Genomic DNA, 17,040 nt, shown 5'->3' with positions numbered 1-17,040 from the left:
AGCTACTCCAGCCAGGTTCTTGTTCATTTTTTAAAAGATTTCATTTATTTATTTTAGAGGGAACGGGAGAGAGAAAGAGAGGGAGGAAAACATCAATGTGTGGTTGCTTCTCACATGCCCCCAACCAGGGACATGGCCTGGCCCACAACACAGGCATGTGCTCCAACTGGGAATAGAACCAGCAACCCTTTGGTTCGCAGGCCAGTGCTCAATCCACTGAGCCACACCAGCCAGGACAGAAAAGCTGTTTCTTGTTGCTCCTTCTTGCTTTGGTTGTGTGCACTCTATTTCTATCAGGAGTTATTTATGATAATTAGTTTGCAACACGGTTGTGACTTGTGGGCCTATGGGTTATTTATTCTTTCTCTTTTATAAGAGAGGGTGATGGGGAAACCATCATATAATACGCATTCCACTTCTGGTTTGGTCCTTCCTTTCTCCAGCTCTCTGTTTCTCTATGGCCCTGATAAAACAAAACAAAACAAAACAAAAAAAACAATAATAGGGACAACTTCTGGCCAAGATGGAGGCACAGGTGGACGTACCATACCTCCACGCACAACCAAGAATGGAACAACAACAATTTAGAGGCAGAATAACACCCAGAACTGACAGAAAATTTATCCGAATGGAAGTCGGACAGCCAAGAAGTTGAAATAGACCCATTCATCCAGATCGGTAGGAGGGGCGGAGACAAGCAGCTGGGCGCGGGTAGTGGTGCAGACAGCAGGGAGAGTTGGGCGCCTAAGGGAACCGGGAGCGCATAAGGCATCTGGGGCACGCAAGATCGCAGTGGGTGGACCCTGAGTTTGCAAGTGGCAGCTGGTGGACCCACTGAGGCGGCAATTGTGGAGCAGGGCAGAGCCCGCAACCCAGAATCCCAGGGGAGGGGCTGAGGTCCCATGGAGAACGGAGGTACCGCCATTGTTCCCTCTCGACCCTGCCCCCACATACAACCTCACAATCTAGTGACTGGGGTGCCCAGCCCTGGTGAACACCTAAGGCTCTGCCCCTCACCATAGCAGGAGCAACCAGACAAAAAAAAAAAAAAAAAAAAAAAAAAAAAGAGAGAGAGAGAGAGAGAGAGATGGCTCAAACAGAAGAACAAATCAGTGCCCCAGAACTCATCCTTCTGAGCAACCAAGAGATAGCTAACCTATCAGATGCACAGTTCAAAACACTGGTGATCAGGAAGCTCACGGAATTGGTTGATTTTGGTCGCAAATTAGATGAACGAATACAGGTTACCATAAAAGAAATGAAGGAAAATGCACAGGGAACCAATAGTGATGGGAAGGAAACTGGGACTCAAAACAATAGAGTGGACCAGAAGGAAGAAAGAAACAACCAACCAGGAAAGAATAGAGAAATAAGAATTCAAAAAAACGAGGAGAAGCTTAGGAACCTCCAGGACATCTTTAAATGTTCCAACATCCGAATTATAGGGGTACCAGAAGGGGAAGAGGAAAAGCAACAGATTGAAATGTATTTGAACAAATAATAAAGAACTTCTCCATTCTGGCAAGGGAAATAGACTTCCAGGAAGTCCAGGAAGCTCAGAGAGTCCCAAAGAAGTTGGACCCAAGAAGAAACACACCAAGGCACATCATAATTACATTAGCCAAGGTAAAAATGAAGGAGAGAATTCTAGAAGCAGCAAGAGATAAGTGGACAGTAACCTACAAAGGAGTTCCCATCAGACTGTCAGCTGATTTCTCAAAAGAGACCTTCCAGGCAAGAAGGGGCTGGAAAGAAGTATTCCAAGTCATGAAAGACAAGGACCTACATCCCAGATTGCTCTATCCAGCGAAGCTTTCATTCAGAATGGAAGGGCAGATAAAGTGCTACTCAGATAAGGTCAAGTTAAAGGAGTTCATCATCACCAAGCCCTTATTTTATGAAATGTTAAAGGGACTTATCGAAGAAAAGAAGATTAAAAAAAAACATGTATAGTAAAAGGACAGCAAACTCACAATTATTAACAACCACACCTAAAGCAAAACCAAAAGAAACTAAGCAAACAACTACAACAGGAACAGAACCACAGAAATGGAGATCACATGGAGGATTAGCAACAGGGGAGTGGGAGGAGGAGAGAGGGGAAAAAGGTACAGAGAATAAGTAGCATAGATTGTAGGTAGAAAATAGACAGGGGGAGGGTAAGAATAGTATGGGAAATGTAGAAGCCAAAGAACTTATATGTATGACACATGGACATGAACTAAAGAGGAGAAGTGGGTGGGAGAGGGTATACAGGGTGGAGGGGAGTGAAGGGGGGGAATGGGACAACTATAATAGCATAATCAATAAAATATATTTTTTAAAAAAGGACATAAAAACAATAATAGTAGCATTTATTAAGTACCTAATATGGTGCAAGAACAATCTTAGTTGTATAACATACATTAGCATTTAAGTCTGTCAACATCCTTATAACCTTGGTATTATCATTGCCATTTAAAACAAAATACTTATCTGTAGAGAGAGAGGAAGGGAAGAAGAACTAGAGGGTGAGAAATATTGATGCGAATGAGCAACATCGATCATTACTCTCAAACACACCCTGACTGGGACACTACCCATAACCAAGACACGTGCCCTGAATGGGAATTGAACCATCCACCTTTCACTTGCAGGACGACACCCAACCGGCTGAGCTGCGCTGGTGAGGACTCACCCCTTTTTACAAGACATCAGTGTCAAAAACATTAAGCAAGTTCCCAAGCCATGTGGCTTTTGAAGGTGGCAGAACTAGTGAATCTGATGGGTTTCAAATCCACTATAAAAAAATAAAAAAATATATACATATGGTCTCAGAGTTTTGAATAATGGATGTCTCCCTCTATTAAAATGTTGTTTGCTCCCACCTCACCACCTGCAATCAGTTGGTGGAGGTTACACACTCAGAGGTGGGCAGAGACATAGAGGGTCTCTGCTGGTGGAGAAACCATCTAATTCAGGAGCAGGAAGATAAGTAAAATGACTTTTTAAAAAAAATTGATTTCAGAGAGAGAGGAAGGGAGGACTTGTTGTCCCACTTGTTTATGCATTCATTGATTGATTCTTGTATGCACCCTGACCAGGGATCAGACCCGCAAACGTGATGCAGCAGGACAATGCTCTGAGCAACTGAGCTAGTTGGCCAGGGCTTCAGATGGCTTCTGAGAGCCCTTCTTGCTTTCCTCCCCTGCCCCATTTCAGGCCTTTGATCCCTGACCTATGGTATTTCAGCACCTTCTGTCTCTCTGCTCAGCAGAAGCAATGATGTGATGTGATGTGATGTGATGCGATGCAATGAGATGTGATGAGGTGACATTTGGGAGCTAAACAAAGCCAGCGTGTGAGACGCAGTCCTCCCCGGCTGCTCCCTTGTACAATGTCCTGAGCTCAAGAGGACAGGGGAAGGCGGAAGGGGAGCTGGAGGGTCAACACCAGAAGAGGAGGGAAGCCCTGGTTGGGTAGCCATGTGGTCAGAGTGTCGTCCCAATATGCCAAGGCTGCAGGTTCAGTTTCTGGTCAGGGCACATACAAGAATCAACCATTAAATGAATACGTGGAACTACAAATCGATATTTCTCCCTTTCTGCCTTCCCCTCTCTCTTTAAAATCAATTTTTAAAAACTTTTTTTTTTTAAGAAGAAGCCCTGGTCAGGGTAGCTCTCTGGTTGGAGCATCCTCCTGTAGCCTGAAAGGTCATGGGTTCCATTTCTGGTCAGGGGACACACTTGCGTTGCAGGTGTGGTCCTGGTGCATGCGAGTGGCCGCTGATCAATGTTTCTGTTTCGCGTCAGTGTTTCTCTCCCTCCCTTCTCCCCTCTCTAAAACCAACAAGCATGTTCTTGGGTGAGGAAAAACAAAGGAGATAAATAAACAAATAAGAAGAGGAGGAAAGCAACCACAGACAGCTGTGGGGGCCCCGGCTTGAATTCCAGGAAATGGAGGAGGGGATATCTCTGGGAGGGGGTTGAGAAAACCTTATCTCTTTGCAGGATAGAATAAAATTATTGACATTATAGCATGGAGGGGTCGAAGTTAGGAAACAGGAAAAACTTTCTGAGAAATGGAATGAAGATATGAAAGAGAAGGAGCTGAACGGATTCCATTTTTCCAGAGGGCAGAGACCATGAATGAAATGGCAAAGATGTTAGGGAAAGGGGCATCTTTCAGAAGAGGCTAGAATCCAGTTGTTCTGAGGTGGAAGGAGAAGGGTGAGATCTCAGAACATAAAGATCTCAGGACTGGATCTGTCCACCAACCAGGCCGGGGTGGCAGGGTGCCATCCCCAGCAGGTGGCATCTCCAGGGATGGAGGGAAAGGAAAAGGCTTCAGGTCACTGCATGTCATTAATCTTGCCGAATCCAGCCTTGAGGGCAGAACTGGGGCAAGGAGAACAGATAGAGACTGGGTACAGTAGGTATAGCTCAAGCAGTGTTTCTTTTTTCATGAGGCCACCAAATGCCAGAGCCCCCTCAGTGCCTCTCAGTATCTGACCTGTTCCCAGTCCCCATGCTTCAATTCCCAGTGAGCACCACCAGTTGCTACTCTTCCTTCCGCTCCTGCTTCTCACAATACTTTCGGGGGACCCCCTCACTCTCCCCAAATCTTAGCTTTGGAAACCACTGGTTGGCAGGGGCTGGCACTAGGGCTCTGTCCTGCTCCCTGCAGAGCCGCACGTCCTGTTTGCAGCCGGCAGGAGGCCCAAGTCTGCAGGCCAGGAGAGGGTCCCTCCTGTCGGCTGCTGAGGGGTGCCCTCTTCATCACTCCCAGACGTCGTGATCATGGATGGGTGCAGGGGTTTCCTAGGCCTGTCTGTTTTTATCCTCAAATCTACCCATCGGAGTGACAGAATGCCACTGCAGGGGCCTGAGCGCTTGTCTCCTCCCCTCTGTGGGAGACAGGCAGAGCGCCTTCTCAGCAGTCCTGGTGGGCATGGGGGCAGTGCACAGATTGAAGTGAGAGGCAAAAGGAGATTGAAGGAACAATTTTTCAACAAGCTGGAGGCTCCTGGGTGGATGGGGTAACCAGATAACATGAGGAGGCTTGACACCCTCATGGAAAGCCTGGGAGGAGGCAGTTTCTGCCTCACTGCTTCCTGGTTCTCCTGGGCACACCCAACAGCTCAGTGCGGGGGGGGGGGGGGGGGGGGGTCCTGGGAGAAGGGGAGCCTGGGAAACATATTCTAGCAGAAGGCCCAGAGTGACTGGACCTGGAAGTGTGGTGTTCAGAGGTTGCAGTAAATGTAATCCTTCCCCACCCCTTCACCACCTTTGCACTCTGGCATTTGTACTTCTTCCTGGAATGGGCTTATCGTTTTCAACTTTAGGAGCACCTGAGGGCTCTTACCTTTGACTCACTGAGGCGAGCCCTGGTGGTGGCAGAAGTGCTGGGCAGTGAGAACAATGCCCACCTGGGAGACAGAAAGAACTGCCACATATTTGGTTTTGGAGCCCTTCTCTCTGCTCCTTGGGAGGGGTCACAACACTGCTCTTACTCCCCATAGAAGAAATCAGTTTCAGAAGAAATCATAATACTTCCTTACTCATGAGCCTTGTCTCCCTACTGTTTTACCTGCCTAGACTCCTCTCTCTCCAACTTGGTCAATCCTAACCACTCCTTGCCTCCAGGCTCGTCTCAAAGACGGTCACCTTCCTTCTGTTTCCCTTCCTCGAGTCCTCCAACTGGAGGACACTGATTCCTTTGATAGCGCAAAGCCTTTCGTTGAAACTTCTCGTGCCATTTGACACCCTCCGGCCCAGTAATCATTTGTGATTTGTGTTTTTGTCTGTGTCCACATGTGCACATATGCATGAGTGTCACTCACTAGATTGTACATTCCTTGAGAGCAAGAATATTTAATTCTCTTTGCTCAGCTTGGTTTTCTGCCTCACAGGTGCTCACCAAAGATACAGTAATGAGTGATTTAGGATGTCGTTACGAATGGGAAAGAGCGCTAGGCCGGGAGTCAGAAAACCCCAGTGCTGGGCTTGGCCATGCAAGTCCCGGTGTGATCCTGAGCCGGACGTTCTCCAAGTCTGTGCCTTGGTAACGGGAGGGGTGACTCGTGCTGTAGGCCTGGATGACTATGACATCTTTCTAGTTCCAAGGCTCCAGAGTTCTAGAACCCTGCTCACCCTTCTCTGTCTTCTTGACTCAGACTGGCCTTCGTGTGGCCCCCATGAACAGCGACACCCCAGAGGTGTCCATCACAGGTGGAGACCTGGTGCCCCAAGACCACACTCGCTGCTGCCTGCCTGTGGTCGAATCCAGAGAGCAGCTGGAGGAAGAGGAAGAAGAGGAGGGGGAGAAAAAGGAGAGAGATGGCTTCCACGCTGTGCCCCTCCGAAGATCAGGAGCCTTCCATGCCCGTAGCCATAGCTACGACCCCTTCAAAAGACATAGTTGGGGGCCAGATAGGGTGCACCAGGATCCACTGAGCAGGTAAATCCGAGGGGCCTCCTATCCCTACTTCCCTTAAATCCTAGATCTGGTTGGAAAGTAATGACGGGGGTTAAAGAGACCAGGGTCCCTAGTTCCTTCCCTGGAAGCTTAGTACCCAGACCTATGGTGAGCCCTTGGGGAAGCTGGACTCTGTCTTTCAAAATGTGGCTTTCCCTCATGTTTCTAGCTCTTTCTTTCTACCTGGTCTCAAGGGCAGTGGGGGGGTATGGAGATGGGGTGAGCGTCAGGACACCTGGGTCTTGTTGCCTCTACCTCCTCCTTTGGGTTCCTAAGAACATACAGTGGTTCAGTGCTGGAAGGGATTCAGGGGTCACATGGTCCAATCTGCTCATTTTACAGATGAGGAAACTGAGGCCCAGAGAACTGGGAGTTTCTTGAAAAAAGTGGTCCCAGGATCGGGGCATTGAACTCGCCCCTTTCCCAAATTGCTGCCTACTTGCTAGCTCCAGGCTGAGGCAGAGGTCAGAAGGCAGAGGGCAGAGGGCAGAGGGCAGTGGTGGCAATGTGTGTTTCAGGAGCAAACTGCAAGCCCTGAGATGCACCCGGGGTTCTCCCTTACTGCAGAGCAAGAGGACCTGCACACCTTTCTGTCCTTGTCCAAGATGTCTTGGACATGTCAGTGCCCCCCTCAGTGGGGGAAGTGTGGACTTGCTCAGAGGGCTGCGTATGCTTAGCAGATGGGAAGAGAGGACCCTTCTCTTCCCCTCTCCTGGAAAATCCCTGACCACTTCCCCAAAGACAGAGGAAGTCAGAAAGAGAAGGCCCGGGGGTCAGCATAAAGAGTTCGGTGTGGGTGGTTATTGTGAGGGCCTGCTAGCGATGCAAAGACCCTGTCTCTCTGCGTTGGCAGCAGTCTTGCACAAGTGTCCTTAGCTCTGGTGAGTGTACTGATCTCTTCTGGCTCTTGGGCAGGGCTGGCTGAGTGGGCGAGGGGAAAGGACCCTGTGGCTTGCCCATGAATTGACTTGGACCAAAACTGTAGTGAAAAGCCTTGGCTCATGGCACCTCGTAAGAATAGCCTGTTGAAGACAGATGCTCTGGGTACCCCTTATGTGGTACCAACTGTACCACAGGTCTTCCAGGTGTCACCTTTCACTATCAGGCATTAATTATGCTCCCTGGGTAGAGAGAGAAGGGATCCCTGGGTACACCATTTCGATGAATAGGGACAAAAGCTGACTTTAGAAAGCAGGCAAGGAATGAGAATCCAGCTTGCTCTTTGCCTACCCGGAACACCAGCTTTCTTCTGGGGGGCAGTACTGTCTTTTGACCACCAGAGGCCACCCTTACCTGCAGCCAGCTCTCAAGCACAGCTCCAAAGGAGGCCACTTTGGGTCTGGGCTGCACCAGTGCCAACAGGAAGGGCTGGGCTGGGCTGGGGGCAAGCAACAGGACTGGGCTGAGGCGGTGTTCCTCTGTGGTGCCCGTCACTGGCCACTGGATACAGAGGGCAGTGGTGGCAATGTGTGTTTCAGGAGCAAACTGCAGGCACTGGGATGCGCAGGCCCCCAGGAGGCTCCCTCACTGCAGAGCCAAGAGGACCTGGACCCATTTCTGGAACTGCAGCACGAAGGTGGCCAACCTTCCGCCGTGGTATGGACAGACAAATCCCCAGGAAGCCCCCCACCTCCTCCCCTTACCCGTCCAGCCCTCACTCTATGCCTCTTCTGTTCTGCCAGCTGCTGGGTCTCTGTACCCAGGCATCACTCCGACTGCAGGTCAGCCGACCCCGTCTGAATCTGTTGTCTGTGCCCCCTGGGACTGCGTTCTCAGGCCCCCACACTGGGTCTCCTGTCTCTGCCTCTTTTCCCTCAGACTCTCTGTTCCTTCCTTGCTGGGTCTGTGTCTCTATGTAGATGTGGGGATCTCTGTTCATCTCTCATTAAAAGGCCCCTGTTCCCCTAGTTGTTACAACCACTTCTCAGATTTGAAGCTGAACTTACTATAGTTTGTGGGATGAAACTAGGCATCTGGTACCCTGAAAGACAATAGTTCTCTAGCAAGATAATCAGAGGATTATTGAATGAGAAATAGAGATTGGCCAGCCTTCTGGCTTAAGGGTACACAACTGAGGGATTTCAAAACAAGAGCCTCGGACCACTGAGGGTACACAAGAGCTTTAGAGATATCCCTCGGTTGGCCAGCTCAGGGTTCCTGAGTACACAGAAATGTCTCAAGCTTGGTGACTAAAAGGCTTCCTCTCTTCAAGCTCTTCTTTTAGCTGTCCGTGGGAACCAGCCCCAGCCTCATTGTTTGGGCGTCTGTGGTTTGGGAGGGAGGCTGAGAGAAGGGGACTGTTGCATGTCGCATGTCGCAGCCCCCAGCGGAGCAGCAGGACCCGTCCTGCTCAACACCCGTGTGTCTCCACAGGCGTCTCCACGTGCCTTCCTCACCTCCCTTTCAGTGGGACACCGTAGAAAGAACAAGATTTCAGGATCAAACTGACCCCTAATTCTTCATTTACCAGCTGAACAATTTATTTCATCTTTCTGAAAGTCAGGATAATAAAAACAACCTTTTAAAGTTGTGATTATTACATGAAAAACAATTGTCCAAGTACAGAGGCATAAGGATGAGAAATGAGTTTCTTTTTCCTCTTCTCTCCTGCATTCCTTTGTACTGCTTTCCCTCTTTCCTGCCTTTCTCCTCTGCTGCCCACTTCTTCCCTGCTGGTCACTATGGGTTTACCTCTTCCCCCTTTTCCCCAGTCCTTCTCTCTGCCTTCCTGCTCTGATTCCCCTCCCCTCTCCGTCCAGTCTTTAAGCAATCCCCTTGATTTCTCCTTCTCCACCAAAGTCTACAGACCAAAAGTCTGAGACTCGTTAAGCTAGACTGGGGTTTGCAGACGGAGGGCCCGTGAGCCAAGACTAGCTCCAAAATTTATTTTGTTTGGCTAGCATGATGTTTATACTTTTAAAAATTCATATGTTCTTTTTTTTTAAGATTTTATTTATTTATTTTTAGAGAGGGAAGGGAAGAAGATGGAGAGAGAGAGAGAGAGAGAGAGAGACAGAGAGACAGAGAGACAGAGAGGGAGAGAAACATCACTGTGCGGTTGCTGGGGGTTATGGCCTGCAACCCAGGCATGTGCCCTGGCTGGGAATTGAACCTGGGACACTTTGGTTCCCAGCCTGCGCTCAATCCACTGAGCTACGCCAGCCAGGGCAAATTCATATGTTCTTAAATGGGACCTGTGTTCTCCAGTTTGCCAGAGTTGCTAGTACTCTCTATTGTGTTTTTCATTTGCTTTTTATTTTTTAGATTTTATTTATTTATTTTTGGAGAGAGGAGAAGGGAGGGAGAAAGAGAGGGAGAGAAACATAGATGTGCGAGAGATGCATCAATCTGTTGGTTGCCTCTTGCACGCCTGCAGCTGGGGACCTGGCCTGCAACCCAGGCATGCGCCCTGACTGGGAATGCAACCGGCCTTCCTCTGGTTGGCAGCCCGCGCTCAACCCGCTGAGTCACAACAGCCAGGGCAACTTTGAGATTTTGATTGTAGTTACATTAAATCTGAAGATTACTTTGGGGAAAGTTGATGTCTACAACATTTGCTTCTTTCTATTCATGTTTTCAATGGTATACCTCTACATTTCATGTCTTTCATTAGTGTTATAGTTTTTTTTCCATTGAGATATTGTAGATATATGTTAGATTTATTCTTAGGCATATTATATTTCTTTTGTCAAGTTTTTAATTTTAGCCATTCTTGCAGATGTCGTAGAGGTATCTTATTGTGTTTTTAATTTGCATGTCCCAGTTGAAAAATTTTGTTATACTTTTTAATATTCTTTTAAAAAGTAAAAATTTTAAAGATTTTAATTTGTTTTTAGAGAGAGAGGAAGGGAATGAGAAAGAGATAGAGAGAAACAGCGATGCACGAGAGGTACATCAGTCCATTGTCTCTCACAGGTCTCGCAACCCAGGCGTGTGCCCTGACTGGGAATCGAACTCTTCAGTTTGCAGGCCGCACTCAGTTCACTGAGCTACACCAGCCAGGGCCTTTTCCTATCCTTCTAGGCCATCTGAACATCTTCTTTTGTGAAATGTCTATTCAGGTCTTTTACCCAAATTTTAAAACAGCTTATTTTTTTCTTATTGATTTGTAAGAGTTCTTTATATATTCTGGATTTGAGTCCTTTGTCAAATATGTGTACTGTGAATATTTCCTCCCAGGCTTTGATTTGCATTTTTATTTTAATAGCATATTTTAATGAACATGAGTTTTTACTTAGATAAAGTCCAGTTTATCCATTTTTTTTTTGTGGTTAGTGATTTTGATCATGTTTCAGAAATCTTGCCTACACCAAGAATGTGAAGATTTTTCTCTAATATCTTCCTTTAGAAGCCTTCACATTTAGATCTATGAGCTATCTAGATTCTTGTATATGCTAGAAATCAGGTTTTGTGGTGGTTTTCCTATATACCATATTTTTGGACTATAAAACGCACCCCCCCCCCCATTTGGGAGGAATAATGGTTGTTAATGCTGCTATTGAGTTGTTTATATTTACATTGGTGAAATATTATGTTATTTATGTTATTAAATATTTTACCACATTTTTTGCTTCAATTTTCCCCCCTATTTTTCTCCTCTAAAACCTAGGTGTGTCTTATGGTCTGAAAAATACGATAAATATTTAGTTGCTCCAATTAAAAAAAAACTTATTTTTTCCATTGAATTGCTGAAAGTGCCTTTGTTGAAAATCAATGACTATATTTGTGTGAGTCTTTTTCTGGGCTTTGTTCTCTATCCCATTGATATGTTTGTCTATCCTTATGCCAATATCACATCGCCTTAATTAATGTAGCTTAAATGTAAGCCTTACAAATGTAGTAGTGTAAGTCCTTCACTTATTATTTTTAAAAAGATTATCTTGGCTATTCAAGGTCCTATGCATTTCTATGTGAAATTTAGAATCAGTTCATCAATTTCTAAAAAAACAACATTCATGCTAGATTTTTAAAAAAGATTTTATTTATTCATTTATTTATTTTTTAGAGAGGGGAAGGGAGGGAGAGAAACAACAATGTGTGGTTGCCTCTCAAGCGCCCCCCACAGGGGACATGGCCCGCAACCTAGGCACATGCCCCAATGGGGAATCGAACCAGTGACCCTTTGATTCGCAGGCCAGTGTGCGATCCACTGAACCACACCAGCCAGGGCTAGATTTTGATTGAGATTGTATTCAATTCAAAGATTATTTTAGGACAAATTGACACCCTTCTAATATTGAATCGTCCTATCCTTAGAAATAATATATTTATGTAGTTAGGCTTTCCAAAAATATATATATGCCTTTTAATAAAATATTAGTTTTCTTCATACAGGTCTTGTCAGTATTTGTTAAATTTATTTCTAGGTTCTTATATGTAAATCACAGTTGTGGTTTATTGAAATGAAATTGGATTAATTACAGTCATTCATTTTTTGTAAGTAGACAATTATGTTATCTTTACATAAGCTTTGTTTCTTTTCTTCCCCCAATATTAATTCTTTCATTTCTTTCTTTTTTTTCTTTTTGTCCTGCTATGCTGTCTAGGACTCTAAGGCAGTGCTGAACAGAAATGGTAGTAACATGGGCGGGGGGTAGGTAGAGGTAGGCAAAGGCAGGTGGAAACTGGGACGAAAAGAGACCTTGCTTGAGATGACTGGGCGCACGAGGCAGGGTGTAGATGATGTTTTGCTGAGTTGTGCACTTGACACTTGTGTGGTTTTGCAAACCAACGTCACCCTCAATAAATTCAATTTTAAAAATGATAATAATGGGTATCCTTTGTCTTGTTTTTTTGTTTGTTTGTTTGTTTTAGAGAGAGTTTGTCTTATGTTTCGCTATTGGAATTGATTTTTGGCTGTGAATTTTTGAAAGATACTCTTGATCAGGTTAAGGAAGATTCTTTCTATTCCTAACTGCCAAGGCTTTGATTTTACAATGAGTGAATATTGGATTTTATCTTATGCTTTTCTGCCTGTACTGGGAAGGTTATGTTTTTTCTCCTTTTAATATGTCATTGAGGTGCCCTGGCTGGTGTGGCTCAGTTCCCTGGAGCATCATCCTGTAAACCAAAAGTCATGGGTTCAATTCGAGGTCAGAGCCCAAGCAAGAAGAAGCCAATCCATGCTTCTCTCTCTTGTGTTTCTCTCACATCAGTGTTTCTCTCCCTCTCTTTCTCCCTGCCTTCCCCTTTCTCTAGAATCAATGAGCATGTCCTCTGGTGAGGATAAAAAAAATCTTATTGAGATAAATTGCATTTAAAGATTTTTCTCATATTAAACCACCCTCGTATCCTTAAGATAAATGTAACTTTGTCATGTTGGGTTAACTTTTTTAGACGTTGCTGGATTTCTTTTGTGGATCAGTTTTCCACTGCTGCATAACTAATCAACCCTAAACTTAGTGTTCTAAAACATCAGCCTTTTTTTTCTTCATAATTTTTTGGATAAGTAATTTGGACTGAGTTCACCTGGGCATTCTGCTGCTGGTTTCGCTTGGGCTCACTTATGTGATTGCAGTTTACTGGTGGCCTGAACAGGGCCAATGGTCAAGGACGGCCATACTCACACCTGTTGGTTAGCAAGCTGCTAGTTTTGGTACCTTGGTTCTTACCTCATAGTCTGTCGAGGAGGCTTAGGTTTAGGCTTGTTCATATGTAAATAGTATTCCAGTGTAAACAAGAGTGAAAATGTTAAGGTTTCTCAAGCTTCAAAAATCACATAATGCCATGTCTGCCACATTCTGTTCATCATAGTAAGTCACGGGCCAGCCCAGACTGAAAAAGTGAAGAAACAGACTCTTCCATGATGGGAGCAGCTGCAAATAGGACATTAAAGTCTATTACAGGTTGCTGTTAGCTCTTTGCTATTTTGTTTGGGAATTTTGTGCTTATGTTCACAACAAGGATAAGCCCATAATTTTCCATTGTCATATTGTCTGTGTGTAGTTTAAGAATCAAGGTTATACTTACCTTATAGAAAGAGTTAAAGAGTTTTTGGTTTTTAGGCCTTGGAAGAGTTTGTAAGCCTAAAAAACAAAAACTCTTTAACTCTTTCTATAAGATTTCAGTGATCTATTCTTTAAAAAATCTATCCCTTGCCTATAAAACTGGTTTTGGCCTGGTATGTCTTATTTATAGAAAGGTTAACTACTGATTCCATTTTTTAGTAGGACCATTCAGACTTTCTATTTAATCTGTCTGTCTATCTAACTATCTATCTATCTATCTATCTATCTATCATCTCTTAAATAATTTGGGTTTTTTTAAATATTTTATTTATTTTTTTTAGAGAGAGGAGAAGGGAGGGAGAAAGAGAGGGAGAGAAACATCAATATATGGTTGCCTCTCAAGTGGCCCTCACTGGGGACCTGACCCACAACCCAGACATGTGCCCTGACTGGAAATTGAACTGGCAACCCTTTGGTTGGCAGCCCACACTCAATCCACTGAGCTACACCAGCCAGGGCAAAAGAATTTGTCTTGACTGCCTGCTACTTGAACTGGAGTCTCGGCTTCTTACCTTCCTCCTTGAACAACATGAGCTTTAGCACGTGCTCCAGCTTTTCCACAAATTTCTAGATCCTGAGGTTCATGCAGTCTTTCAGCCACCAGGTACCAGCTGGCCAGCAGCATGGCCAGCATCTATGCAGGCATGGGGGACTCTGGCTCCTAGATCTCCGTATCCCACTTCACCAGCAGGCGGGAGAGCTGGAGATCCAGGAGCTTGGCTGTGGAGATGGCTGGGACTCTGGTGGGCATAGGGTCATCCAGAACAAGAAGGAGACTATGCGATGCCTGTATGACTGCCAGCCCTCCTACCTGGAGAGGGTGAGAAGCCTGAAGGCTGATAATTGGAGACTGGGGATCAAAATCCAGGAGCACATGGAGAAGAAGGGACCCCAGGTCAGATACTGGGCGCATTATTTCAAGACCATTGAGGACCTGAGGGCTTAGATTTTTGCAAGTTCTGTGGACAATATTCACCTTTCTGCTGAGGACTTCAGAGTAAAGTATGAGATGGCACTTGCCACATGCCAGTCTGTGGAGAGTGACATCAATGGGCTCCGAAAGATCATTAATGACACCAATGACACCAGCATCACTCAGCTGCACCAGGAGACAGAGAATGAGGATCTCAAGGAGGAGCTGCTCTTCAGGAAGAACCACGAGGAGGAAGTACGTGGTCTCCAAAGCCAGATCGCCGACTTTGGGTTGACTGTGGAGTTATACGCCCCCAAATCTCAGGACCTCGGCAAGTTCATGGTGGACACCTAGGCCTAGTATGAAAAGTTGCCTCGGAAGAATTGAGAGGAGCAAGACAAGTACTGGTTCCAGCAGACTGAGGAGCACACCGCTGTGACTGCCCTGCAGACGGCTGAGATAGGAGCTGCTGAGGTGACATTCACAGAGCATGAGAAATCTGAAGGCCAATTTGGACAACAGCTTAAGGGAAGGGGAGATGCGCTATGCCAGGAAGATGGAACAGCTCAGCAGGGTCCTACTGCACCTATAGTCAGAGCTGGCGCAGACCTGGGCAGAGGGGCAGCACCAGGCCAAGGAGTACTAGGGTCTGCTGAACATCAAGGTCAAGCTGGAGGCTGAGGTTGTCATTACCACTGCCTGCTGGAAGAAGGGGAAGACTTCAATCTTGGTGACACGCTGGACAACAGCCAGGCCATATAGTCATTCCAAAAGACCACCACCTGCAGGACTGCGGATGGAAAAGTGGTGTCTGAGGTTAGCAACACTGAAATTCTGAGGTGTTAAAGGCAACAGAAATGGGCCACCCCTTGGAGGTGCAGGAAGCCAATAAAAAGTCTGGTGATAGCCCTGGTCAGATGGCTCAGTTGGTTGGAGTGTCATTCTGTACACCGAAAGTCTGTGGGTTCAAGTCTGGATCAGGGCACATACCTAGGTTGCAGATTTGATCCCTGGTCCCTGGTTGGGCAACATATGGGAGGCAACTGATGGATGCTTCTCTCACATTGATGTTTCCCTTTATCTCTCTCTCTCCTCCCCTCCCCCTGCTTCCTCTCTCTCTAAAATCAATAATTGCTTCCTTGGGTGGTGATTTAAAAAAGAAGTTAAAAATCATTAAAAAAAGGAATTTATCTTGTGTGCATATTCAAAATTATGGGCATTAAGTTGTAGGTAGTATTTTTTTTAATTAAAAAAAAGATTTTATTTATTTATTTTTAGAGAGGGAAGGGAGGGAGAAAGAGAGAGAGAGAGAAACATCAATGTGTGGTTGCTGGGGGCCATGGCCTGCAACCCTGGCATGTGCCCTGACTGGGAATCGAACCTGTGATGCTTTGGTTCCCAGCCCGTGCTCAATCCACTGAGCTACGCCAGCCAGGGCTTTTTAAAAATTTTTAAAAAAATATTTTATTTCTTTATTTTTAGAGAGAGAATAACAGAGGGAGAAACAGAGGGAGAAAAACATCAATGTGTGGTTGCCTCACGTGCGCCCCCCCCCCGCCCCCACACTGGGGACCTGGCCTGCAACCTAGGCATGTGCCCTGACTGGGAATTGAACCAGCGACCCTTAGGTTTGGAGCCCATGCTCAATCCACAGCCACACCAGCCAGGGCTCCATTTACTTTTATTTGTCTCTTTTTTTCTCTTTATCATTCTTATTTTCTATTTTACTTGCCTAAAAAACAACTCAGCTTTATTTATCTTATCTGTTTACTACTTCACTGATTTCTGCTTTATCTTTACTATATCCTTCCTTCTCTTTTGTTTGGGTTTGTTTTGTTGTTATTCTTCTAACTTTTTTAGAAAAGATTTTATTTATTCATTTTTAGAGAGAGAAGTGGACAAGGAGAAAGAGAGGGAAAGAAACATTAATGTGTGGCTGCTTCTCACGTGTCCTGCTGAGCCAGGGACCTGGCTCACAACACAGGCATGTGCCCTGACTGGGAATGGAACCAGCGACCCTTTGGTTCACAGCCCATGCTCAATCCACTGAGCTACACCAGCCAGGGCTATTCTTCTAACTTTTAAGTTGACATAGCTCATTAATTTTCAGCTTTAAAATTTTTTCAGTATAAGCATTTTATGGCTACAAACTACCCTTGAAATACCACTTTGGCCATCTTCCACAAGTTTTGTTCTGCAACATTTTCTTTCATTTTTAAAAAAGTTTATCTATTGACCTGGCTGGCGTAGCTCAGTGGATTGAGCACGGGCTGGGAACCAAAGCATCACAGGTTCGATTCCCAGTCCGGGCACATGCCTGGGTTGCAGGCCATGACCCCCAGCAACCACGCATTGATGTCTCTCTCTCTCTCTTTCTTCCTCCCTTCCCTCTCTAAAAATAAATAAATAAAATCTTTTTTTAAAGTTTATTTATTGATTTGACAGGAGAAAGAGAGAGAGAGAAACATTGATTTGTTGTTTCTCTTATGCATTCACTGGTTGATTCTTGTATGTTTACTGACTGAGCAGGGATTGAACCCGTGACCTTGGCATATTAGGACAACACTGTAACCAACTGAGTGACCTGGCCAGGGCTGTTCTATATGATTTTCATTGTTGTTGTTATAAACTATCTTTATTTTCTTAAATATATTTTACTGATTA

The 17,040-nt window shown here is 45.4% G+C and overlaps 1 protein-coding gene across 2 annotated transcripts in view; it reads left to right on the top strand.

The window, feature by feature from the left end:
- Positions 1–6,107: 6,107 nt before the first annotated feature.
- The window catches only part of ARHGEF2 (Rho/Rac guanine nucleotide exchange factor 2), a 46,995-nt gene continuing 36,062 nt past the window's right edge, over positions 6,108–17,040 (top strand). The window contains exons 1-2 of one of the 2 annotated variants that reach the window (XM_028502575.2): positions 6,108–6,438; positions 7,935–8,052. In XM_028502575.2, coding sequence (XP_028358376.1) covers positions 6,176–6,438; positions 7,935–8,052 — 381 coding nt within the window. In that variant the 5' untranslated portion in view covers positions 6,108–6,175. The remainder of the gene's footprint in view (positions 6,439–7,934; positions 8,053–17,040) is intronic. The other variant, XM_036015613.1, reaches the window with a different exon arrangement.

This window comes from Phyllostomus discolor, chromosome 14, assembly GCF_004126475.2.
Source record: "Phyllostomus discolor isolate MPI-MPIP mPhyDis1 chromosome 14, mPhyDis1.pri.v3, whole genome shotgun sequence".
NCBI classification, from domain to species: Eukaryota; Metazoa; Chordata; class Mammalia; order Chiroptera; family Phyllostomidae; genus Phyllostomus; species Phyllostomus discolor.
The sequence above is the reverse complement of the archived record's forward strand: the minus strand, read 5'-3'. Positions and strand labels throughout refer to the sequence as shown.